Here is a 25,968-nt window from a genome sequence, read left to right on the forward strand (position 1 = left end):
TGATCCTCGAAGGATCATCTCTATCTAGAAATTTTGTACCACGTTATAATCCGCAAGAGACTCGAAGGAACTTTGTTGAAAATGTTTACCAACATATAGGTCGACTTGACAAACTATAATAATGGATTGTCGGGAATAATTCCTGTGATTTGAGAATCAAATTTATTGGAAATCTCGGTAGGTGTTGTCGGCAATTCATGGAAATAATTCCATGTTTTAGGTATTTCAGGTGTGCTCCGATATAGGGACTTTTAACGATTGCCAATTACTTAATTTGGCGCGTAATATGATTTCGCTGCAATCTCATTTATTGAAGAAGTTTACAGAAACCATGGTGATTCAAGCTTGTTTTTTCTTGAATGTGATGTATGCGTTTCGTGTCCAGAACATTTCCTTCATTTCTCGATAATCATTGAAACATTTTCAATTTGTTGCATATTTCCGACGATAACGAGGGTCTACAATTTACAAATATATATAATAATTCTGAATTTGTTTGCAGTTCACTAAATTTGAAAAATTTACCTGTTCAGTGTGAACAAATGAAACCCGCAAGAGGTACCGCTCGAAATTATATCTTTGACAATGTTTGTAACTAATTTTACTCCATAATCGCGTACCTTATCGTCATCGAGTTTTATAGGTTCTAAGATCTTCAAAATATTTTCTGGTATCTTGACATTGCAAATTTTCATCATCTTCTGCAGGCATGTGTAATTAGGAATTGGTAAAATACCAGGAATAATTGGAACATTGATTCCAATTGCTTTACAATCATTTACGAATTGAATAAAAACGTCAGCATCGAAAATGATTTGAGTTATAATGAAATCAGCGCCTGCATTAACCTTTGAAATACACCAACATGTAATTGTATCAGTATAGTTGCACGAATATACATGAAAATTAAATTTTCAATTAAAACAGTTACTTTTTCTTTTAGATGTAACAAATCCGATTCTTTAGATGATGATTCTGGATGGATATCTGGATATCCAGCAACACATATACAAAATCTATCACCAAATTCGTCTCTTATAAAACGCACTAAATCCGCAGCGTACGGGAAATCCTTATTCAAGACCTTCGAATCTTAGATTTAATTTTGATATCATTAAAAAAATGATTTAGAAATCTCAACTAGAAATATACCTTTATACAGATATTTACCTCCTCGTAATACAAAAATATTGATCACGCCAATATCCAATGCTTTCTTTAAAATAAACAATATATCTGCGCGCGTCAAAGAACAAATAATAAGATGCAGGACCGTATTTTTTGGGAACTGTTCGAGCACTTCCAAAGATAGATAATTATTTATCGCATCTTTCGTTTTCCACGTTAATGAATAAAAAAGGGGACGATATTTGTTTAACTCTGTAAAAAACCTTAAAACAAAAGATTATCGTATATAAATGAAAAATTTAAATACTCATGCGTATGTACCTTTGATAAAAGTCAGTATTTTTTGTGGGCGAAACTTCAAAGCTGCAAAATGTTCTCTTTTCGTCAAATGCAGCCTTTAATAATTTTCTCACATTAAAATTATTATATACCGTGTCTTCGCATAAAGAATTATTCTTAACCTTATCATGTTTACCGCCGCTAACTGCATTTTCGTACATTTTATTTTCTGAAACGGTACCACTCATTGTATAGAAATCACTATGGTCTGTTGTATAAGCACATTTTCTTATTTTGAGCGCTGTGCAAGATAAATTTTGATAATATCTGGTTATGCAATACATGAAATTCACGAAGATCTCGTTGTACCAATAAAGAGTATAAGAAAACATTACTACAATAAATATCAATTACACATACTTTAATTATTTATAAAACTATCAATTTGATTCAAATTACAGTACCACAGGATTTAAATAAATATTTTATATTATGTTGTTTAATTTTTTTTTGCAAAATTTATTGTTGTTTCTTTTTTGGCAAATATAACTTTCTGCACACTTCTGTTATTGGAATGTCATATACAGGTGGTATACCACCTGGAACTGTTTCCTTTTTCTGACGTGAATGATTATCCGTAATGGTTCTAATATCATCTATGTTTGGTGTCATGCATAAATTTATAGCCGGGTATATAATAAATGCAAATGTTGCTAGAGCCGTTAAGGCCCAAATAGGAATTGCTATGGCCCAATATTTTGAGGGCCAATATGTTAATCCTAAACTATGTAAAATTTGATCTGGTACAATTGCCCATACTAAATATAAAAAAAATAGCATGTTGGCACCTATATATAAAGCATATCCATAGACCGATCTTGGTCCATATGGTGCAGGAGTATGCTCCATTTCATAGAGTACTACATATAATAGCTGAGGAAGATGATACAGTATTTATTTAATAATAATCAAATGTTGGCGCAGGAGGACCAAATTTTTGTATAGTTTCTGTGACCAGTATTAGGCTATCAAAAAATGAGGTCAATGCTACTCTAACTTTTCTTGCTTCAGTTCCAGAAATTACTCTGAAAATAATAGTTCACATTAATTCCACAAATATATGAGTAAAGTTGCATACTAAAAAGTTAATAGATGTATACTTACAATTTCAATATATTATTATTTAATGTTAATTCTTTTGAAACACTACCCCTTGATGGTTCCTTATCAACTTTTAGTACTTGATAAACAATTTCTGCTTCCCTTGGTGATGGGAAAGGTATAGACAAATTTCTACTCAGCGTTGAGGTTATTTGTATAGTGTTGTGAAATAATGTATACAATTATTAATTCTTTTTTTTTAAAGGATACACATTTAAAGGAGTCATAGCATTACAGTGATAAGAACAAAAAATAACGATATGAAAATATCTTTAAAATAGCATAGAACTTCAAAAACTGTTTTACTATCTTATGTTGTTTCTATGAATGTTGTATTGTACATAAAAGTGTTTTATATTTACATAACCAATGTCTACACGCTCTACGAACATACTTTGTAATACATTTACTTTTTTAATAAATAGTTCACTGACTGTGTAAAGAAAATGATGTCATTCAATATTAGGAACAGTTAAAGAAATAATTGTAACTCGTGAATAAGTTCAGTGTTATGACCGTAGAGTTGTGTAAACACGTTCTTGCGTACATTCGTGTGTCCACGTATAACACGTAGTACACATATATGTTTATAGTTTTTTGCGTACTTCACAGTGTTCTACCACGTCCGGTGATTGTACGCAACAGTTCACAATATAATGTGCACATACACATGTGCAGCACCAAAGCCTGGGAGTAGATGTAGTATATTTTAAATGACTATTTTGTAATATAAACTTGCATAATTTCGAGCGTTTAAGGTGAAATGGGACGAAGGAAAAGTAAACGAAAGCCTCCGAGTAAAAAAAAAGCTATTCAACCCTTAGATACACAATTTAATTGTCCGTTTTGCAATCACGAAAAATCGTGCGAGGTTAAGATGTGCGTATACTTATGGTAGTTACACTTATATTCCATGTTTTACTGCTTGTTTTCCATTTTTAGGGATAAACCAAGAAATACAGCAAGGATTACTTGTAGGGTCTGCGCAGAAGATTTCCAAACTACAATAAATTTACTTTCTGAACCATTAGATGTTTATAATGATTGGATTGATGCATGTGAGAATGCAAATTGATCATTTATTGTCACCATATATCACATTTACAAGACTGTCAGATATCACTCATTCTTTTTTATTGACATGTCAGCATTCCGCAATGTATGAACTAATATCAAACTTATGTGCAATGTGTATACAACAATTCTATGTCATTTTATGTTTTATAGTTTTAATAGTTTAGTGCAACAGGATTTTAAATATTTGTTGTTACATGCCACTGAGTACTAATTTGTACTAATTTTAGTCATTTGATATTATTATAGCTATATTTTAATCTATTGTACTTATTTAATAAGTACATGTAGGAATATCTACCAGATGAAAGTTGTAAGAATGCTAGTGCAATTATTACAATATACATAATATTTATGTAAAGAATGAAGACATGTAATGTTTTATATTGTATATTCTATTAGAGTAACAGTCATGATATATAATCATATAAATATTATATATAATATATATATATATATTTACACAATGTGGTATGTAAAATGTACATTTTCACAAAATAATAACATCACAGTCAAATAAAATTAAAAATATGAATTCTGATTTTTTAATTTCTTTCAAGCAGAATGTGATATACAACTTGAAATCTATGACACCATAAACAATATATTGCAACAGCTCAACAATTGTTTGAATAAATCATTTAATTTTCATTTGTAACTTTGTTTTATTTGCAATAATATATTTACTACTCAGTATTTAATATTTACAATTAGACTACTTATAGTATTTGCGTTCGAAGTACATTTATTACAAATGATATAAATTCGAATACCATTTACCTGCTTAATTCAAATAAATAAGATAGGGAGATATGTGATGTATGTATATTGTTACTAGTATGCAAATATAATAGTGTTTTTTGTGTAAGATATTAAAAAATTGACGGGAAATATGCTCGAACTTTAATATCGAGAACAATGAACCCGGTTACGAAATAAAATGAATCATACGGCCTTTAGAATTTGAAAGACATATTTTACTTAGTTCTGGTCGCCGTTCCCTCGCGAACACTCAGCGGATGCATTTTATGGCGCAGCCAAGATGGCGTTCCACCGAGTGGAATATACTTGTTAGAAAAAGTGCGTGAAAAAAATGCCGCGGAAAGCTTGAGAGCGACGCGTGCGAACTTCAGTGAGATTTTGGTGGTAAAGTGGATCCCCGTGGCTTCGTCATGAGGCTCAAATGAAACGGAATTGGACGTCGCGGTAGAAACGATGCGTGCATTAACCCGAGTGACAAGGCTTGTTCGCTGATCTTCGGACATTGCGGAGAACCGTGATCGTCGAGCGGCGAACAACGACGCTATGGCGTCTATCAAACGTGTGCATGTGTGTGTCATTATATTTAATCCGTAATTAATGGCTAATTAAGCGGTCGTAAATACGGATCGTAGGTAAAATTTGACGTGTGCAAGATACATGACGACGCCGGTTACAAAACGACGCGACTTCCTGGTGTTAATCGTCGTGCCGGATCGGCTTGTCCGAAAACAAACATTCGGAGCTGCTTTCATTCTCCCTGTTTGACAGCTCCTACCTTAAATAACTCTGAACATTATGAATACTATAACGCAACTGCTTCGGTTACGTTATCGCAAGTTGAGGTGTGCGTTTACTGTAACCTTTTCGTTAAATAGTACTGCCCAGTTTGTTGCTGTAGGATTCGCTCGTCAATTCGAGAATGTGACTAACTAGATCTCTCAACAAGTGTGTTTAATTGCAAGTGCTTTGAATGATTCATAGTTTCTATTCTATCACAATGTTCTTTGCCTTTTTGAAGTCTTTATATCGATAATAACGATCTTAATATTATTTTGGGAATTCATACAATTTCCTTGGGAACATTTTTACATTTGATCGCGTTATTATTTCTTACTTTAATGTTTAAAGTTTTCACGATATTTTGGTTCTACTCTTAAGCATTTATTTCTGCTGCTTTGTACTATAGTAAACTTTGTTTATCGTGAGGACATATGAATGAAATACAAATACGTACGTATACATATTACACATGTATACCATTTAAGATAATTTAACTTAATGCAGGAGCGTGTTGTCTTTCTATTTCAAATTGTGTTCCGACATTAAAAATGGAATGAAATGTCACATTGGAAGCATAATAAATACATGTGTGATATGCAATATTTTTTTTTTATATACTCTGTGTTGTATTTCGTGGATATCTTTCGTCACCATCTTGACACTATTTTGAACTAAGCAGTATTTATTTTTTGCTGTTTATATTCATTTAATCATATTTTTACTTTGTTTTCTTTGTGTTATGCATATAGGATGTTCCTTGTCATTATCATTGATGCTGTTTTGAGCTAAGCAGTTTCTAATTCCTCGATTTCACATTTTTTTTTTAATCAATATAATAGATTTGTTAGTATTTTTCTTTTTTTGAATAGAGCTTACAGAGTAGCATATTTCTTATTACAGGCTAAGGAGAATATAAAGTTATAAATATTTTTAGTGATATGCAGAATAATATAATTTTTAGTGTTATGCAGAAAAGTGTCAAGACATTCCATAATTTCTTATGAAATTTCGAGGAAACATATTGTGACTTAATGAACTATACACAACATGTCTAATAGTTTGGACAGTTTTTTAACACGTATTGGGGATGTCACTATAGAACGCGTGACTCCTCGTTCAGGTCCTAAGTCTAATGAGCCAGTAACTTCGAATGAAACTTCAGCAAATACAACCATGAATAATGTAGAGCCTCAAACAGGAAATGATGAAAGTTCAGAAGAATCCAGCGGTGAAACATCTGACGGTGAACAGGAAAAGAAGAATGACACAATACAGTCAGAGGAAATAGAAGAAATACGCTCTGAGGGTTCAGGGGATGATATGGATTTAGATGAAACAATTGACTCTCAAATCGGTGTAAGGATGGAGTCGGAACGATTGCACCATTCTCAAACGGAAGAGGATGACGAGGAACCTGTTAACATATTGGACACTTTACCATTGGAAGGTATGTATAAAATTATTTCTACAGTTTCATTGTATCAAATACGATTTTTCTTACAATTTTTAATTGTATTAAAAGGAGCTCCAATAGAAGGTCAGGAAGTAACTGAAGCAGACTTACTTGGGAAACCAATTTCAAAAGATTCAGACGACGAGGACAGTATAGAACATGAAGATGACAAACATGACAGTCATTCCATGGAAGATGATAATACTGAGGCTAATAAGAGGCATGCTGAGTCTGAGCTTTCAGACACAGCTAAAAAGAAACAAAGAAAGGACGATGGAAGTGAAGGAAATGAGGAATGTGAATCAAAGGCAGAAAAGAAATTAGCAAATATGAGGAGAAATATTCGGGAAGTTATGGATGAGACACAGCTTGATGAAGCTACTTTGTCTGCTCAAAGACAGGAAATGGAACGTCTTCGGAGGGTACAGGAACAACAGAGGATTATTCGTGAAGTTCAGAAGCAAATAGCAATAAATAGGCAAAATAATAAAACACAGACAAGAGTAATAAGTCTATTACAAGGGAAGCAAAATCAAGCAGGAACTACCATTTCACAATCATCTTCAACATCATTTTCACCCACACCAGTTCGCTTACCAAATACAGTACTTCTCAAAGTTAATTCTGGATCTGGGACTGCATCTCAAACCACATCTAGTATGCAAGCAAGTCAAATGCAAAGAAGAACGGTTGAAGGAACTCGTTGGCAAAAAGGAAGGGGTGTTTATCAAGGTGCACAGACATCAATTTCCAGAGTTCCGAATCGTTCTACTGGTCCTAATATGTTGCAGCAGAGAATTCGTATGATGACACCTTCTGTGAGCATATCGCCAGTAGTTCCTAAGAAGGAACCTATGGATAGATCTGAGTACTATTCAGATTCCGAATTATCGGACCTAGAAGCTGAAGAAGCATTACGCGAGAAACAGATGCATGCAACTAAAAAATTATCTATCGGGGCAAAGTCTCAAAAAGGAGCTAAAGGAAAAGATGTGGTTACAATATCTAGTTCTAGTGAGAGTTCAGATGATGACTGTATAGTTTTAAGTGATCCAAGCGGGGAAGAGGAAACAGACAACGAAGATGATCCATCCAATTCTGGCATGCATACCAATGATAGATACAACATTCCGGATGAACATGGTAGAGTTCTAATTAATGTGGGTCATCCTGAAACTGAGCCTGACGTATTTTTAGCACCGCAAGTCGCGCGTATCATTAAACCTCATCAGATTGGTGGTATTCGTTTTCTGTATGACAATATTGTTGAAAGCATTGAAAGGTATAAAAACAGTTCTGGTTTTGGTTGCATTTTAGCTCATAGTATGGGTTTAGGAAAAACACTTCAAGTTGCTAGCTTTTGTGATATTTTTTTTCGATGTACCACAGCCAAGACAGTTCTTTGTATCATGCCTATTAATACATTGCAAAACTGGTTAGCAGAGTTTAATATGTGGTTACCTTACGAGGATCCTAATGCACCAGAAAAGAATATTAAGGCTATAAATGTCAAGTCTGAACCTGGTGTAGACCTTAAGCAAGAAGTTAAGGATGAATGTGGAAATCAAAGTGATTTATCCAATATATCAAGGCCTATTAGTACAGAATCAGCGCATCGATTTGGGCAGGAGAACCCACCACAACCTTTGAATATTATGTCAGAGAATCCATATGCTCATCAAGGGTATGAAACACATAATATGATGCCCAGCTATATGCAAGACAGTATGCTAAATAAAAATATTCCGGATCCTCAAGTACACGTGAACGAGAATTATCAAGCAGACATGTCTCAAAATACAATGTACAATACAAACCCTAATCCAATGTCTAACTTCGAATCGCTAAAATCGGAAGTGAATTGTCATACTATGCAACAAAGACCTAATATGCCGGATACGAAGTTCAGCGTGGATAACCAGAACACTGGTAATATGTATCCTGGCTTGGAAAATCGGGCACAACCTCCTATGTACTCCAACATGGAAAACCGAAATCCTGCTACTTTGTATCCTGGACCAGAAAACCATCACCCCGGTCCAATGTATCCAAATTATGATAATCCTACGAATCCCTTTCCTAATTATGCAAGACCGCTTCAAGAATCAGATCAGGACTCAAGAAAGGAATGCTACAAAAATGCTATGACTCCTTTAGGTACAGAAATTAATGTAAAGAAAGAGCCAGAAGAAATAGTGAAAAAGGAAGAAGGTACTTGTACAACAAAAGAAGAAATAATGAACGAAGAGAAGAAAGAGGTTGAGAAAATTAAAACTCCGGATTCGGTAGATTCTCCTATTGGAATGGGATTAAGACCAAGACATTTCCGATTGCATATTTTAAACGATTCCCATAAAACAATGACAGCAAGAGCCAAAATAATTCAAGAGTGGCAGGTCGGAGGTGGTGTTTTATTAATTGGTTATGAGCTATATAGGCAGTTGTCTTTAAAAAAGCCGAATAAAGCGAAAAGAAAACGAGGACAGCCTTTCAAGGATACCGTTGATGTTGAAGAGGAAGATAAGAATAAAGGATTATTAAATGATATGCATGCAGCCCTGGTTAATCCTGGTCCTGATTTAGTCATATGCGACGAGGGTCATAGAATAAAAAATTCTCATGCCAGTATTAGTATGGCTCTGAAACAAATGCGCACAAAACGTAGAATCGTGTTGACTGGTTATCCCTTGCAAAACAATCTCTTGGAATATTGGTGCATGGTTGACTTTGTAAGACCTAATTACTTAGGAACTAAAAGCGAGTTTTGTAACATGTTTGAAAGACCCATACAAAACGGACAATGTATTGACTCGACCCCGCAAGACATACGGCTGATGAGGTACCGTGCACACGTGTTGCATGCTCTATTAGAAGGTTTCGTACAACGAAGATCGCATTCCGTGTTGCAAGTATCATTGCCGCGGAAAGAGGAGTACATTCTTCTTGTTCGGATGACAACACATCAACGCCAATTATATGACACATTTATGAATCAAGTAGTTAAAACTCGAGCTGTTCCTAATCCATTAAAAGCTTTCGCTGTGTGTTGCAAAATTTGGAACCATCCCGATATTTTGTATCACTTTCTACGTAAACGTCAAACAAACGAGGAAGATGATTTGGATTTGGAAGAAACAATTGGCGAAAAACCAGCTGCCGGTGGAGGGAAACGTTCGAAAGCTCGTCAACCAAAAGGCGAATCGAAGAAAGGAAAGAAAACGAATACAACTATAAAAAATAAACCTGCAGCTAGTGTGCAACCTAATGCATCATCATCATCAAACACTGATACCATAGAATCTGATACTACTCCTCCTGTGTCAAAACAGAACAATTATTCTAATTATCCAATGCCAATGAATAGCAACTCGGGATATCCGAATTCAGTACCACAGAATTCTTATCCTCATGGGTACCAAAATTATAGACCGAATGATCAAAATTCATATTACAAAAATGAAAATCATGGAGAGTATAATGAATTTTACAATAACCAAGGATCACAAAGATATGGAAATCAACCATTCCAAACGTATACACAAACACCAGGATACAATCCTTCTCAGAGTTATTCAAATCAGTCTCAAAATTATGTACCAAATACCGAACAATCTGCAAACAATCATCCACAGAGATACCCAACCGGATCTTCCAATTCGGAATTTCGTCCAGATCAAAACCAGGGAAATAATTATGAGGTGCCTGGAATGTTCTCGCGCCCGTCTTATCCTTATCAAGATCACGGACGTAATTACACACCAAACTTAAATCAAGGATCAAGTAATTATCCTCAAGTTCCGAATCAGTCTTCTTTTCAATCTCAAATGCCAAATCAGTCTACAAATATGTCAATGCCTGATTATTCTTCGTACACGCCGAATCAAGGCCAGAATTATAATCCCGCGCCGGGTCAGTCAAACGCGATGTACTCGCGTGGTGAAAATCAACCATTGCAGAATTCTACAATGGGATACGGTGCGAATCAACAAAATCAAAATGCAACTCCGCAAACTCCGACAGCTGGATATCTTCCAAATCAGCAAGGACAGGGAGCGGCACCAGGTCAGAATCGTGGCTTCTCGCCCAACCAACAAAATCCGAATCTCAATTTACAAAGTTCTTCTCATACTTATACCGGTCCACAATCTCAAAATATGCCGCTACCTAATCCATCCCATACTTACCCTACTCAAGTGGGTAGCAACAATTCGTCGCAGCCGTCGCTTCCTTTCAATCAACAAACACCAAATTCAATAGCACCGAATCCGTCTAATCCTTACATGACGAACTCGTCGAATCAAAGCTCCATTCCGCAGAATCAAATGCGTGGATACTCTGCAACAGCTCAGAATCAAATAAGTGTACCACCAAATTCATCTTCATACCCTGCAGGGCAATCAGCACCGAGTGCTCCTACTCAAACACACGGATATCCTCAAGATCAGCAAGGTCCGACTGGACCACAAAATACTATGCACGGTTACTCGCATCTTGTAACCTCGTCGGGATCACAAAGTCAGTCTTCATATCCGCCTAATGCACAAAATCCGACAGGACCACCACCTGGTCCAAATCATGCATATGGTTCCACGCATCAAGGATCAGCACCAATGCCACAGAATCCATCTCATAGATACGGGAGTACTCAGCAGGGACAAGTACCGCAGCAACAGAATCAACCACTTTCATATCCTCAAAATCAACAAACGCCAGCTCCTTCCATGAATCAAAATGATCAACTTTACTCTAGATCAGATAATCAACAGCAGGGTCAAAATTATACGCCTGCCTCTAATACGGCTCATGAGTTTTCATCCGATCGGCAAGGAGGCAATTCAACGAGTAGTTCAACGAGTAATTATTCGGTAAATCCGCCTCAGTCACAGAATCCTGTTTTGTCAAGTTATTCGTCGGAGGGTGCGCATCAGAATCAAGTAGGCCAATTGAAGGGATCAGAAGATCCTTATTGGCAGAGAAATTATTCTCAACCGTTCAGATCTGATCAGTGCAATGACCCGTATTATCGAGATGTAAATCCAAACGTGAACAGATATCAAAATAATTACTTTCCACCCCAAAATTACCAGAATCAATTTAACGACTATGGTAATAATCATAACTCGGACGTGAATTCACGTACAGATAGTTCAAAACCTCCGCAATCTGCAAACCATAATCAAAATTCAGGTTCTTGTGACAAAAATGGCAAAGAAATGACGTCGAGTATTGGTGTACAGAGTCAACCAATACATCAAAGTAGTGTATCTACTGGTTCAAACTATAGTTCTGAATCGAGTTGTCAAACTACGGTCTCTAGATCTGTCCAAAGTATTGGTTCGTCGCATAGTCCGCGATTGAATCAAACTGATTTGTCGAAGGAAGATGAAAGAGAAAAAGACGATTTGTTGGACAAAGATAAAGAAGATAAATCCGATGACGAAATCCTTACGAAAGATGAAGAAAAGGATTGCAAGAGTTCCCCAGGAGGAAAAGAAGATCCCGGAATACCATATGATTGGGTAAATATAGTATTTTTATTATATAAAGATTAAACTGTGCAATATGATCAGATTTTAATCAATTGTATTCGTTTGTAGGCAACAGAATTAATGAAGGGCTACGTACCTGGATTAATTGACGCGTCTGCAAAAATGACAATTTTCTTCTGTATTTTAGAAGAAGCAATTAAGCTTGGCGACCGTGTCCTAGCGTTTTCTCAGTCTCTATTCACACTGAATCTCATAGAAGATTTTTTAGCTAGAAATAGTTTGAAATATCCAGACGGACAAACAGATGCCTGGATCAAGAATGTAAACTATTATAGATTAGACGGGAGTACCAGCGCTTTAGAAAGAGAGAAGCTCATCAATGAATTTAATAATAATCCAAAAATACATCTTTTTCTCGTTTCGACGCGTGCCGGTTCGCTAGGAATTAATCTCGTTGGTGCGAATCGCGCAATTGTTTTCGATGCTTCATGGAATCCTTGTCATGACACGCAAGCTGTGTGCAGAGTATACAGATACGGCCAACAGAAGCCTTGCTTCGTTTACCGTTTAGTTACTGACAATTGTTTAGAGAGAAAAATATATGACAGACAAATTAGCAAGCAAGGAATGGCAGATCGAGTTGTTGATCAGTGTAATCCGGACGCTCATCTTTCGTTAAAAGAAGCAACCACATTGTCTTGGGATTGGGAAGAGGATAGTCAAGTACAAGATTTCTCGCAATCGAAGGATAGTTATACCGATGAAGTTATGCATCGTGTATTGGAACGACATTCTTCTTTGCTTACGAAGCAACCATTCCATCATGAAAGTCTTCTTGTAGATCGAAAAGATAAGAAACTTAGCCAGGCCGAAAAACGATTGGCGCGTCGTGGATACGAACTCGAAAAAATGGCAGCCAATTGTTCAAGACCTAGTTATAATTATGTGCCTGGAAATACTGCGACACGCGGTACGATATATTTTGTTGTGATCTTTATATTCCTTTGAATAATTCTGACTGTGAACCGTTTGTATCTAATGGAATTTATTATCGTAGCAGGGGGATTACAAATTAGAGCAATTCGTGGTGGCGACAGTAGTACGACATCCAAACCGGTTGCATCCGTTCGACCTATGCAACAACGTGGTGCAGAAGGCTTGGGTGCCCGTGGTGTGACCGGAAGCCGATGGATACCGGCGGAAGTATGGCAGAGACAAGGAATGAGTGCACAAGAAATGACGTTACCATTGGATGTTGTTATTCCTACTAATTCACCTGATAAAGGAAGCATTGTTCTGAAAGCTGGACAGCGAGTAATGGTTCTGAAGAGTCCGAAAGGAATTTATATGCAGTTAGAATCTGGAAAAATAATAGCGATTCGAACGGCACTTAAGTTGAATCAACAGAAACGCGAAGAAGAACCAAAGAAAGGTTAACATTATATTTTTTACTATTAACATTTTTACTGTTGAATTTTGTATCAATATTTACATGCTTGTTGTAGGTCTATCAGCAATGGCGCAAAGGAATTCTTCAAAGCCGGAGGTTGGATTTCCATTGAGAAATAATTCGGCTATATCTATAATACCGAAGTCGTCTTCAAGTAATCAACCAAGTGGTCGTTCGATTACTAAACCCGGAAGTGGTCCCAATTATAGACCGTTCGCAGACAAAGAAATTTCAAAGAGACCAAAACCCGTCGCTACAGCGACTGCTAAGCCTTATTTAAGTCAAGTGAATTTGACAAATCAAGTGTCTCTCTCGAGATTACCAAAAGTGAAACAAGAACCTGTGGATCATTCGACGCTTGGAGAAAATTCAAATTCATCGGATGGTCAAGTCAGGACGGAGCAAAGAGTCGAAGAAGTTCGATTGGAAGACGTTGTTGCAGAAGTAAGTTCAAATACCGAATATAGTCCTTCCAATCATAGTAGGGTGTCCAGTTCCGATATCGACACATCTATGCAGAAGTCATCCGAAGAAAGTAGTCAAGTATATTCGTCGGAATCTGTGATGGCGCAAGGTGTTCAGACACATCACGATCAGACGGAGACGGAATTGACATCGAAACTGAACAAACAGTGTTCTCCGTCGATTGAAACGCAAGTCTCGAAAGCAAATGATAGATTAACGAATTATGGTCACGCATTCCCAAATCAACAAGACAACAGAGATTCTTCTAACGATGAGATCATAATCGAAGATTCGCCACAGGTGCCGCTTCAGATACAGACACAAGTGCATTCTCAGATGCCACCTTCGCAAATCCCATCGCAGATAACGCAGCAAGTACCGCCTCAAGTACCTCAAGTAACATCACAGGTGCAACCGCAAATATCGCCTCAAATCCCATTGCAAGTACCGCCACAAATACAACTACAAATACCGTCACATATACCTTCGCAAATATCGCCACAGGTACAACCACAGATACCTCCACAAGGACCGTCGCAAGTAGCGCCGCAGGTAGTACCACCGCAGGTACCATCGCAGATATCGTCGCAATTACCGCCACAGGTACCACCACAAGTAGCTCCACAAGCGCCATCGCAGGTGTCATCGCAGATGTCATCCCAAGTTGGAACACAGGCAACTTCCACACCATTGACACCATTGCTAACACAGCAACCAGCATCGTCAACAATGCAAGCACCGCCAACATCTTCACTGCGAAGTACAGAAGCTCCTAAAGGAATAACAGATTCAACTATTGGAACTTCTGCTACGACTATATGTACTGGAACAAATACGATGACTTCTCCGAAAATACCGGAATCGAATATACGTGAGACGACACCTATGCAAGGAGAACCTAATGTTCCCCAAGGGTATCCTTATGCACAATATCCTCGGTATTACGATTACAGTGATCCGAGATCAAGATCATTATCTTCGCCTTATGGCACATATTTCCCTGGTGTACCACCTCACACGACAAATCCAAGATTGCCAATGGACGCCACCAAAACGCAATCGGACTTAGGAAAACCAGTGGAAGAGAGAACGATGATCAATGTACCTACCACATATTCACAAGTACCTAACACTACTGCCAAAACGTTAGCAAATACAACGGAATCTAAAGGTACAGAAGCAGTCGTGACAACAGCAGCCACTACTACTACTACTACTGCTACTACTACTACCAATAGGGACGATGCCCACATACCTACTGCGTTCAGTCATCCTACGAGTAGTCGGTATCCTGGTCCTTACCCGCCAGGACCGTATGATCCATATTCGCAGCATTATCCTCCTGCACCGGGCTCTTCAGCAGCTTATCCGCCAAGTGGTATGTTGATATAAGTTATATCACCTTATTTATTGGTAAGACATATTGTTGAATCTGGATTTGTGATACAGGTGCGCCTGGGTATCCGGCATATGGCGGCCCGACTTACAATACAGAATACGCTCGCATGTATTCAGCATTTCATGGTCCGCCTCCACCAGCAGACCCTTATATACATAGAGGTTACGCGCCTCCTTCTTCACATCCGCCTAATTACTATCCTCCATTCCCACATCCGCCGCCACCTTATCCCAATTACTCGTTTTTATCGCCATATCCGAACCCTAATATGTCTAGCGAGCCGCAACCACCTGCTCAGTAGGAAAAGTCACGTGGTATCACGAATGAACAATTAGTATGTAATAATTTCGTAAAACGCCGCATATTGCGAAAGTTTGAAGGCTGTCCCGGTTCAGAAGCTTAATAGACTGAAGCTGTAAAACGCATTGATGTAAATATTTAGTCACAAGTATTGTATTAAGGTAATCAAATTTACGTAGGTACTTCTTCGGAGTGCCGATTTTATGTCAAGAGAAATGAGATGATCCTTATTAACTTTGAACTGTGCAATTTGTTAAAATGTTCAAAATATTTAGCCTGAAATGCCATGCCGTTTTACGATGCATCTATTCGACTAAATAATGTGTCAATGTTTAAAAGGTGTCAACTAATTTCTCAACTTGATATTCCATGGTTTCATAGATGTTTTAACGTTTCTGACACTTTCCAAACTTTTAGATTTTCTTTTTTACACGTATACCAAGTGTTTAGAAAAAAAATACGTTTACTTTTTGTTACTTTAGTTTGAAAAACTGATATGAATTCATTGATGACGAATGGCATCGGGAATATTGAGTGAGAAAGTAGTTTGTACCTTATAAACAGATAATAACGTAAAGAAGGAAGGAATGCTGTAACTATCGTTTAGCTTTGTGCATAAATGCTATAATGATCACTTTTATATATACCATAAGGAAAGAATGGAGAAAAATCGTTCTGACTAAATGCAGTACACAGAAAAATACGAAGACTAAGGAAAAAGGAGAAACACATTGTTCATAAAATTTTATACATCAGCATTCCATCTTCGATTTTATATATACTTAAAAATAGAAATATAAATCGCGTTAAAGTTAACTGATTCTTCCTCCTAAGTTAATGTACGAAGAGTGATGGATATTTATCAATTATTTCCAAATGATATTATTTAAAATGATTAAGAAGTTACCGATATTTTGAGAACAGTAGCATATTATACATAGCTATTAACAAGTTAATACATTTAATACGTTAATTGAACCATTGTGTATACTCTCGCTAAGAACAGTTTTCTTGTATAGTGTTCCCATATTATTCATCACTCTTTCATAAGAATGAATTTCAGACTGTGCATCGTTATTTCGGTTCCCATAGCTATTAATATTGATACAGTGGAATTAGGCTTCATTTACACAATACGCTCTGAATCTATGTGTCACCTCTGACTTTTTACATACATTATACGTACAGTATTCACATGGAACATTTAGCAGCCAGTATACAGTTTACAGCATCCTTAGCAAGTTGTATATGGACTATGTATTACTACTAATCGTTACGGTTTCTGAAATAGATAATCTCATAGTAGTATGTAGGAATGTTGTTAACTAGGATGTCTTGAAGTTCATGACTGTCTTGGAACATAGATGAAAAAGAAGGGAAAGGGAGAGCCATGATTCTCAGAAGCGACTTTTCGAACTCGGAACTGTGATATTTTGTCATATATTCTCGTGTGACATTTTTGCTTGTATATTTTTATTTGGGCACAAAGTCTGACTTTGGCCCGCGCGTGAAACTATAGAAGCGAGAAGTTATAATTACGGTTGTTAGTGTACTGGATCGGAATTGTGCATTTATGTTAACGTAAGTTAATCGGGAGCCCGAGCACGAGATTTTTAATCGATTTTCCAAGTGAAAAGTAGAGCCGCGTATATGTTTATCATGGTACTCCCTCTGAACATTATAGACGATTTATTATGAAGAATAAAGCACTCATGCTGAATACTATTATTATGTATTTATCATCGAGTCTGTCACATGTTTGCTCTATTGGAAAAGATTAGAAGCATCTTACATGTTGATACGTGTTATGGCTGCACGTTCTCTAGATTCTAAGTGTACAGGTACTCACATGACGCGATATTAACGTAAGATACGTGTCTGCGAACAGGCGACAGAATCTATTGTAAAATACATACGGGATTATATTTACGATCGATGAGAACAATTATTTTGTCTCTGTTATAGCTTTTTTGCCATTTACATACTTGTAAATACCCATTATTTACATTTCATACTTTATTTATTACTATATATTACCCATTATTATCGCTTTTTTTGATGTCAGAGTATTGCTCTTATGTAAAATAAATTGTTTACATTGATCAAGAGATTGTTTTTGATTGTAGCGTTGTTATACAGAAAGATTGAAGCATATATATATATATAAATATACATATATATAATTGTTTGTATAACGTTTACCCTTACGTCTGACCAACCACTTGACTTGGAATTAACACATGGTGCATGTAAATGCGTAGATTTAAGGATCTATTACTTATATGTGAAATGATAAGATTGTAATTAAGAAATGAATCTACCAGTAAGATCTTCTAACATCCCTATGGTAGCACGAATGAAACATTACACAGTATCCTCTATGCACATTATGTGATTTAATGTGTCACGCGGAAGCTAGGTTTATAGAAAAGTTATAATTCACGTGAAAACATTCGTAGGAGGAAAATCAGGCGTACCGCAGCTTCTTTTATATATCATTTTTTTTTGTAATTGTGATCTTTCTATAAACCAATGCTACAGTGTTTCACAAAAATAAAATCATTCGAAATTAAGAAAAAAAAAACGGTTCTTTTCTTTTTGTAATATATAAGTTGGTTTGGTGATACTTCACTAATTTAATAAAAAAAACCTGATAAACTTATGATTACTTGTAATATGCGTCACATTTTGTATTCTTTATCGTTTTTCTAGCCGGAAACTTTTTTCAGTTGTATCTGTATAATGTTACTTGTTTTGGAATAATATATTCCTTATGAAAAAAAAAAATATAAACGCATCGTTATAAATAAAGTATGCTCTTTATTTTTAGTGTTGACATTGCATATTATAAGAGTACAAAAGAAAGTAACATTATAAAGTGTTTACGAGTGTATATCATTTGTTTCGCTGAAACTATTGTCATTTGAAACATTATTATAGAAAGAGTAATTAAAGATACATTATTTGGGAATAACTAACGCTACAATTTTATCGTGTTTCTCCAATTGTGATTCCGCGTGGGACTACATATTTGAAATCACGTCAGCTGTTGCCGCCAACAGTGACGTATTATTAGGAATAGGGACCTGCATATTTGTTCGGTTCAAGTAAAAGGTAATTGTTGATACACGTATTCGTCCGACGTTCAAATAGAAGGCATCGCGAATGCAGTGGATTTCGCGTAACCTACATTTTCTTTGCAGAACAATCGCACGAGGCGCATGTAAGAATATTGTTGTTCGTATACAGCCTCATCGGAAGTTCATTGTTTCTGCTAGGTTAGCCGATTTTAGCAAGTGGGGCACGAAGAAAAATTCCCGGAACAAGAAAATACAGATTTTCTGTGATATGTCGGACCCGAAAATTGAAGAAATCCTGTCGCCTCTTCGAGCCAGTGTCAAAGCACAGGTGGGTACCATATGGATAATTATTCTTCGTTGTTAAATATTCTTGCACGTGTAATAAATTATAATACAGTTCCTATCTTAACACAAAACTTTACTTCCACGGATATAGGTGAATTCTGAATTAAAATGTTCCACTTTTTGATTAATTATAAATTAATCGTATTGTAATTATAATTGTTCATTATATATCCTTTTTATAGGGTGACCATGTACGGAAACTTAAATCCGATGGAGCTCCAGCATTGGACATCACGAAAGCGGTTGCAGAGCTTAAGTTTCGAAAGAAACTGTTGGAAGAGAAAGAATTGTCTCTTTCTGAAACAACATCCTTTGATAGAGCAAGAATGGAGGATCTTTTAAAACGTAGATTCTTCTTAGATCAGTCATTTGCAATTTATGGTGGAATTACTGGTCAATTTGATTTTGGTCCTATGGGCTGTGCATTTAAGACAAATCTATTAAATAATTGGAGAAACTTTTTTGTATTAGAGGAACAAATGCTAGAAGTTGATTGTTCCATTTTAACACCGGAGCCGGTGCTTAAAGCATCTGGGCATGTTGAGAGATTTGCGGACTTAATGGTGAAGGATGTAAAGAACGGGGAATGCTTTAGATTAGATCACTTAATTAAAGCACATTTAGAAAAACTTTGTAACGATAAGAAAACTAGTGAAGAGACACGGGCTGAATGCAAGGATATTATTATTAAATTAGATGGGATGACAAAAGATGAAATGGCTGCTATCCTATTGAAATACAATATGAAATCTCCTATTTCTGGAAACGATTTGACAGAGCCAATAGAATTTAATTTAATGTTTGCAACTCAAATTGGTCCTACAGGTCTGATAAAAGGATACCTGAGGCCGGAAACTGCGCAAGGTATTTTTGTAAACTTTAAAAGGTTACTTGCATTTAATCAAGAACGACTACCGTTTGCTGCAGCCCAAATCGGTAATGCATTTCGTAACGAAATTTCCCCAAGATCTGGCCTTATTAGAGTGAGAGAGTTCACTATGGCAGAGATAGAACACTTTTGTGATCCTAATGATAAGAGCCATCCCAAGTTCGAAACGGTTAAAGATTTAAGCTTACTTTTATATTCGGCTTGCAATCAAATGGATGGAAAGAGTGCGCAACATGTTACTATAGGCGATGCTGTATCGACAAAACTTATAGCCAATGAAACGATAGGGTATTTTATGGGTAGGATTCATCAGTTTTTAATTAAAGTTGGAGTTGATCCTAAAAAATTACGATTCCGTCAACACATGGGAAATGAAATGGCCCATTATGCATGCGACTGTTGGGATGCTGAATGTTTAACTTCTTACGGCTGGATAGAATGCGTCGGTTGCGCCGATCGTTCGGCTTACGATTTGATGCAACACACTAAAGCCACTGGAGTTAAATTGGTAGCTGAGAAAAAGTTGCCAGCACCGAAGAACGTTGACGCATGCGAAATAACATTGAACAAAGTTCTAATTGGGAAGACGTTTAAGAAGGATAGTAAATTAGTTCAACAAACGTTAACTGCATTAACCGAAAGCGAAATCAATGTTCTGGAAGCGGGCATTAACGAGAATGGAGAAGAAAATTTGAAGCTCTCTAATAATACTGAAGTAAAAATCACAAAGGATATGATTGAAGTAAAACGATATCAAAAGACTGTACATGTAGAAGAAATCATTCCATCTGTAATTGAACCATCCTTTGGTATAGGACGCATAATGTATGCTGTTTTTGAACACAACTTTAAAGCAAGGGAGGGAGACGAGAAACGAACTTACTTCACTTTGCCACCCGTTGTGGCACCATTAAAATGCTCAGTGTTACCACTTAGTGGTAATGACGAATTTGTACCGTTTGTAAAACAGTTATGTGAGTATATTGCTATGGAAACATTTGAAGATAGTTTTCTAAATAACTATATGTTATTCATCCAAATTTTGTATATCACTTGCAGCTCAAAATCTTACGAAACTGGATGTTTCTCATAAGGTGGACGATTCGTCTGGAAGTATTGGACGTAGGTATGCGCGAACCGATGAGATAGCAATACCATTTGGTATTACTATCGACTTTGATTCTTTGAAAACACCTCACACCGCTACGTTACGCGAAAGAGATACTATGGGACAAGTTAGAATAAACGTAAGTCAATGTTTTTTGAAGATCCGGAAGAAGAATGGAAAATAATTCGTACTTTTAATTACAGTTGGATGAAATACCCAGTGTCGTACGGGATCTATCCTATGGCAAAATTACATGGGATGAAGTGAGAGCAAAGTATCCAAAATTTGAACAACAAGAGTCTACAGAACCGTAACTTGTTTGAGAAATTTACCGAATAATTTATTTGTAATATACAAGCTCGAATGAATTGCTATAACAGCAATATTTTATTTGCTCTTCTGCAACTGCATTTCCTTAGCTTTACACATTCGTTGTATTAAAATTTTTTACAGATATATATATATATGTAATAAATATTTCGCAATCATATGATTTATTTTATTTTTGTTAACGGTGATCCATGCATCAGCAATCGCAGAAACTTACATCAAACTTGACACCCATTTTGTCGAAATCGCGTTTAAAACAAACCATTAATCCATTTACGCTTTTTATCCATTTATCCTCATCGACGTCTTCATGCACAATTTTTTGAAGTTCTATGTTGACACGACACACCTCTGAAACATATAACAATTAATATTCGCGGATACAAATTTTCGAAGATGCGACCGAATAATTACTGCATTTGTTGGATCGTATTTGACAGCACATAGCACAAAGTGTTTTCAACATACGAATTTCGCCGGTGTACTCGAAAACTCGGAGACATGGTAGATCTAGAAAAATCTTCTTTAATTGAACATCCAAATTCTCTCGATTATGCCAAAACCGAAGACATAAGTACACTGTAAAAAATGATAACAATAAATCGATTTTAAACCTGAATAAATTCAAAATTCTCATTACAGTGAGTCGAACTTCAAAAGGCAATTAATCGTGTCCTACAATGTTGTCATCCGTTTTTTAATATGATATAGATGCAGTGTTTTCTTCTGAACAGGTCTGTGAATTTGGTTTCTTTTTTTATAAACTAATATTATTATTAAGGTTTCTATAGTGTTATGTAAATAAAAGAGATAGTGGCGCCGCTTGCGTCGGAATATCGAAGCTTTTTTGGTCTACTTAGCAGCGCCAATTAGTAAGTGGCAAAACGCCCAAACTGTTAGCCAAACAATGGCGCCATCTGTGGCAAAACCCCGAAAGGTTCGTTTTGGCTAACAGTTTGAGCGTTTTGCCACTTACTAATTGGCGCTGCTAAATAGGCAGAAAAAGCTTCGATATTCCGACGCAAGCGGCGCCACTTTCGCTTTTATTTACAAAACACTATAAAAATATCGCGAGATACGAAACAATAATATACGAATAAGGAAATTTCGTTTACCTAAAGTATCCGAATACCACAAACAGATCGTTTTGATCGTCAGATCGAGACACCAGGGTTGTCGAAACCTCAGGTCGGTGCCTGTGGTTAGCGCGAAGGTGTGCACCCGCGTCTGCTTCGTGAAGAACAGTTTGTGGACGTCGTATTCCGGTATTCCAACTGAAATAAAAAAATAAAGGAATACGAACGATGAACGGCGCGGCAGAAATATACGCGATAATGTTACCTACTTATGGCGTATTGTATTTTCAACTTTGGCGCGAAATCGTGCGCCTTCATCCAGGCATATTCGGGTATGAGGATCGCGACGCGGCCGCCCAACTTATTACGGTCCCGCGGAATTTCTTCCTCCAGACAGAGAAGCTGCAACCATTTCCAATTCCCCCGCAGTTTCCTGCGCTCGTCGCGATAGAAAACCAGGTTTCAGTTCGCGCGGAAACGATCCTTAATATAATATATAATAGATAATGGCTTTCGCGACTGTTTCGTGCTTCACTCAATTGTTTTATTAATTATTAAAGTAAAGTGTGTATGTTCAATACACTAAGAAAAGTATATACGTAATTAATACTGTGTATAGATATACGGAAAAAATACATATTAGAAAGAAATGGCAATTTAGTTGTGAAAAACTTTAGAGATTAAAACGCTAACGTTATTTACAATATATATTTATAAATTAAATGTATATATATATATATTTACAAATTATAGGCAAACGGATGAACGAAAGAACTGGTAGTTCGACGACGAGTGAACCGATCTCCCGCGACCGGAAAAGGATGGTTCATTAGCGGACCGTAATGAAAATATGATATAGGCGAGCATACTTTGCCAAGGAGATAAGTAGATCCCCCGTGGGTGTCGCTATATACGAGTAATTTATGGACAGGGTGGCGAGACACTCGAAACAACCGATCGCGCGAAACCAGTCGCATTTCTCGATATTTCTCGCCGGACAGAATCTTGATTCAGTCTGATAGCGATCGTTCGTCGAGACGCCGACCATTTTATCGAACGCCCGCCAACAGTACACATATCTCATTGTTTCACGAGAATTGTACAACGCCGTGAGAAGCCGTATACCTTCGCCGGGCTTCAACGACAGACCCTCCAGGCATATAGATTCCAAGTTGTTCTGTTTGCTGGAATCCCGCGCGACAGACAGGAGATGATTCGACTCTCTCGTCAAATATTTTCCGTAGATACGAAGATCGATGTAACTCACTAGATGAACGCGGCGAGTCGATTTATTAGGGTTTCCCGTGAAATGAAGTCGAACGTACGCGGCCGAATCAGTTGGCACCACATGCTGATGTCTGTCTTCTGCTTTCGGCTATTCACCAATCTACATTAATTAGCAGTAAAATGGTATAAATATACTACAATATATTTTGCAAATATTAATACTTTTAAGTATCTTTTTTCTACAGCTTATTGAATAGCATTTTCTCCACAGTTCAATTATAATGGATTTAATTTCCATCGCGAGTTAAATCTTGGCAAATAAAATAAAGGAAGGCGAAATTCTGATGTCGACTTTTGGAAATTTCTGATTTGTTAACATGGAAGGTCTCGATATTTGTTCCACGGTGTGAATGGTCTCGTAACACGCGAGTGAAACTGTACGGAGGAGCGCGTTGGAAGTTATTTCGACCGCGCAAATAAATTTCGCACGGAACTACCCTCTTTGTGTGCGCCACGTGGCCGGGCCGGAATTTATTTACAGAGACAATCGAATATTCCGCGGAATATGGGACGTATGGGGCGAGCACACGTCCCGGACAATGCTTTCCTGTTGGCGCGAGATCACAATGTAGAGGAATCCGCGGTTTCAGAACCCGGTGAGCATTTACCGAGACTTCAGGCCTTGCGAAACCCCGGTATAAATAACTACGAGCTCGTGGGACACAATGCAGACATTCCCGTTCGCGTAGGCTTCGATATAGGAGGCCTTGAATGCAGGTGATCGAATGCGAAGGATCGGACAGTTTCTTTCGACTCGATGCAAACGAGTTTCGAAGTTGTTTGACCCGGCGAGCACGAGAGCCAATTCGACGTGACGAATCTATTACAGATGGCTGCGGAAGGGTTCGAAAGCGACGGTACTTTGCCGTCTATTTGATTTTCTAGGAACAAGATTTATCGATTTAAATGAAAATCATACCCATGTTGGACGAATAATCTTGCCAGAAGCTATTCGGCGATATTAATTGATATTTTAACAATATGTTAATAATAATATTTACTTGTTTAACGTCAGGAGGAGAGCATGGTTCACATTCTTCTGGTACAGGCCTGAGTTTCTTATCGCGGATGAGTACAGATGCCAGTAGAAACGAGCCTTGTAATTGAATACGATTGTAATTGAAAAATTATAATGTTTTAAAATTATTCGTATCCTGATAAGAGGATCTCTAACTTCCAGTCGGCGATTTAGTCACCTCTCTCGAAGACAAAGGCATATTCAACGACGTCCTCGCGAACGCGGCTCTCTCGCAATGAAGTATCATTTCCCAGGTTTTCCGCGAATCGTCCGCGTACCTCGTTCTACTCGAAATCACGCTATCGTTTACACGCATTTCGTTGGTCATAATTGTTAAAATCTCCCGTTACCTTGGTAGCTGCCTGAGCAGCCCTTCCGTGAACGAGTCCTGGTCCTCCGCGAGGTCGAAACATACCGAATAAATGGGGCTGCCGGGTAAAAGGGAAAATTCAATAATGAAAGACGCGTGTTATCTTTAATCTTATTTAATACAGTGCTCTTAATTTTATAATAGATTTTCCGCTTCTCAGATTCGTGTTTTGTACATTTAGATTTCTTTAACATAACCTAACATACCTGGGACACGTGCAGTCGAATGCAGATGATTCGTCCGATATTTCGTCACCGAAAAATACTTTCCTAATGGAATCACGAAATTTCATTAGCTTCGATTGCTTTTACTATTTTTAATTATTATTGTAGTTTTATTTACTTTATACACGACTTCAGATTAATTCTTGTGGAGGAACTGGACTCATCTGACTCATCGCCGCAGACAGAATGCTGTATGCATACAGATGCCGTGTCTTCTCTTCAAAAAAGAAATATTAGATTGTGCTCATCTAATATTAGGTGTATAAAAATATTGTTATAATTTCAAGATTATTATTTCGCTTTTTACTTGATACAAGGCACTTGGTGACTCTCGCTCGAGGAGCTGGAATCGCCGCATACGTCGCCGCACACTGACAGATTTATGCACACAGACGTAGGCTCTTTTCTTAAAAAGAAAATATTAAATTGTATTTATGTAATATTATGTGGATAGTTTAATTATTATCATTATACTGTAATAATTCTCTTTTTAACTGAGCA

The 25,968-nt window shown here is 37.0% G+C and overlaps 6 protein-coding genes across 9 annotated transcripts in view; 3 read left to right on the plus strand and 3 right to left on the minus strand.

Moving 5' to 3' along the window:
• Positions 1 to 50: 50 nt before the first annotated feature.
• LOC144477196 (methylenetetrahydrofolate reductase (NADPH)-like) lies at positions 51 to 2,388 on the minus strand. Of its 2 annotated transcripts, XM_078194700.1 has the most exons (6): positions 2,256 to 2,388; positions 1,450 to 1,636; positions 1,171 to 1,391; positions 932 to 1,092; positions 526 to 848; positions 51 to 458 (listed from the first exon to the last, which is right to left on the minus strand). In XM_078194700.1, exons 1-6 carry the CDS (start codon positions 2,314 to 2,316, stop codon positions 410 to 412), a joined length of 1,002 nt encoding a protein of 333 aa, XP_078050826.1. In that variant the 5' UTR covers positions 2,317 to 2,388; the 3' UTR covers positions 51 to 409. The 2 variants fall into 2 exon arrangements, with proteins under 2 accessions (XP_078050826.1, XP_078050828.1); XM_078194702.1 differs by lacking the exons at positions 51 to 458; positions 526 to 848 and having other exon boundaries at positions 993 to 1,084.
• Positions 2,342 to 3,099, minus strand: LOC144477198 (EKC/KEOPS complex subunit LAGE3-like). Its single transcript, XM_078194704.1, has 3 exons — positions 2,779 to 3,099; positions 2,572 to 2,700; positions 2,342 to 2,492 (listed from the first exon to the last, which is right to left on the minus strand). The coding sequence occupies exons 1-3, from the start codon at positions 2,793 to 2,795 to the stop codon at positions 2,366 to 2,368; spliced, it is 273 nt and encodes a 90-aa protein (XP_078050830.1). The 5' UTR covers positions 2,796 to 3,099; the 3' UTR covers positions 2,342 to 2,365.
• An 84-nt stretch (positions 3,100 to 3,183) lies between these two features.
• On the plus strand, positions 3,184 to 4,176 carry LOC144477199 (transcription elongation factor 1 homolog). The gene is made up of 2 exons (XM_078194705.1): positions 3,184 to 3,447; positions 3,511 to 4,176. Exons 1-2 carry the CDS (start codon positions 3,332 to 3,334, stop codon positions 3,641 to 3,643), a joined length of 249 nt encoding a protein of 82 aa, XP_078050831.1. The 5' UTR covers positions 3,184 to 3,331; the 3' UTR covers positions 3,644 to 4,176.
• Positions 4,177 to 4,705: 529 nt separating this feature from the next.
• LOC144477194 (uncharacterized) lies at positions 4,706 to 18,402 on the plus strand. Of its 2 annotated transcripts, none has more exons than XM_078194697.1 (7): positions 4,706 to 5,246; positions 6,146 to 6,631; positions 6,707 to 12,156; positions 12,235 to 13,096; positions 13,184 to 13,558; positions 13,632 to 15,419; positions 15,491 to 18,402. In XM_078194697.1, the coding sequence occupies exons 2-7, from the start codon at positions 6,232 to 6,234 to the stop codon at positions 15,739 to 15,741; spliced, it is 9,126 nt and encodes a 3,041-aa protein (XP_078050823.1). In that variant the 5' UTR covers positions 4,706 to 5,246; positions 6,146 to 6,231; the 3' UTR covers positions 15,742 to 18,402. The 2 variants fall into 2 exon arrangements, with proteins under 2 accessions (XP_078050823.1, XP_078050824.1); XM_078194698.1 differs by having other exon boundaries at positions 4,706 to 4,971; positions 6,156 to 6,631.
• Positions 18,403 to 18,811: 409 nt separating this feature from the next.
• On the plus strand, positions 18,812 to 21,618 carry Glyrs (glycine--tRNA ligase). 2 transcript variants are annotated; one of them, XM_078194541.1, is made up of 5 exons: positions 18,812 to 18,854; positions 18,944 to 19,148; positions 19,348 to 21,028; positions 21,114 to 21,301; positions 21,366 to 21,618. In XM_078194541.1, the coding sequence occupies exons 2-5, from the start codon at positions 19,089 to 19,091 to the stop codon at positions 21,474 to 21,476; spliced, it is 2,040 nt and encodes a 679-aa protein (XP_078050667.1). In that variant the 5' UTR covers positions 18,812 to 18,854; positions 18,944 to 19,088; the 3' UTR covers positions 21,477 to 21,618. The 2 variants fall into 2 exon arrangements, with proteins under 2 accessions (XP_078050667.1, XP_078050666.1); XM_078194540.1 differs by lacking the exon at positions 18,812 to 18,854 and having other exon boundaries at positions 18,864 to 19,148.
• Positions 21,379 to 25,968, minus strand: part of LOC144477141 (uncharacterized) — a 5,242-nt gene continuing 652 nt past the window's right edge. The window contains exons 2-10 of the mRNA XM_078194629.1: positions 25,775 to 25,873; positions 25,586 to 25,684; positions 25,450 to 25,512; positions 23,836 to 23,955; positions 23,438 to 23,752; positions 22,838 to 23,001; positions 22,608 to 22,766; positions 21,907 to 22,071; positions 21,379 to 21,843 (exon numbers count right to left, since the gene is read on the minus strand). Of these exons, the coding sequence (XP_078050755.1) occupies positions 21,689 to 21,843; positions 21,907 to 22,071; positions 22,608 to 22,766; positions 22,838 to 23,001; positions 23,438 to 23,752; positions 23,836 to 23,955; positions 25,450 to 25,512; positions 25,586 to 25,684; positions 25,775 to 25,873 (1,339 nt within the window). The 3' untranslated portion in view covers positions 21,379 to 21,688. The remainder of the gene's footprint in view (positions 21,844 to 21,906; positions 22,072 to 22,607; positions 22,767 to 22,837; positions 23,002 to 23,437; positions 23,753 to 23,835; positions 23,956 to 25,449; positions 25,513 to 25,585; positions 25,685 to 25,774; positions 25,874 to 25,968) is intronic.

The sequence above is a fragment of the Augochlora pura genome, chromosome 11 (assembly GCF_028453695.1).
Source record: "Augochlora pura isolate Apur16 chromosome 11, APUR_v2.2.1, whole genome shotgun sequence".
In the NCBI taxonomy this organism is placed as follows: Eukaryota; Metazoa; Arthropoda; class Insecta; order Hymenoptera; family Halictidae; genus Augochlora; species Augochlora pura.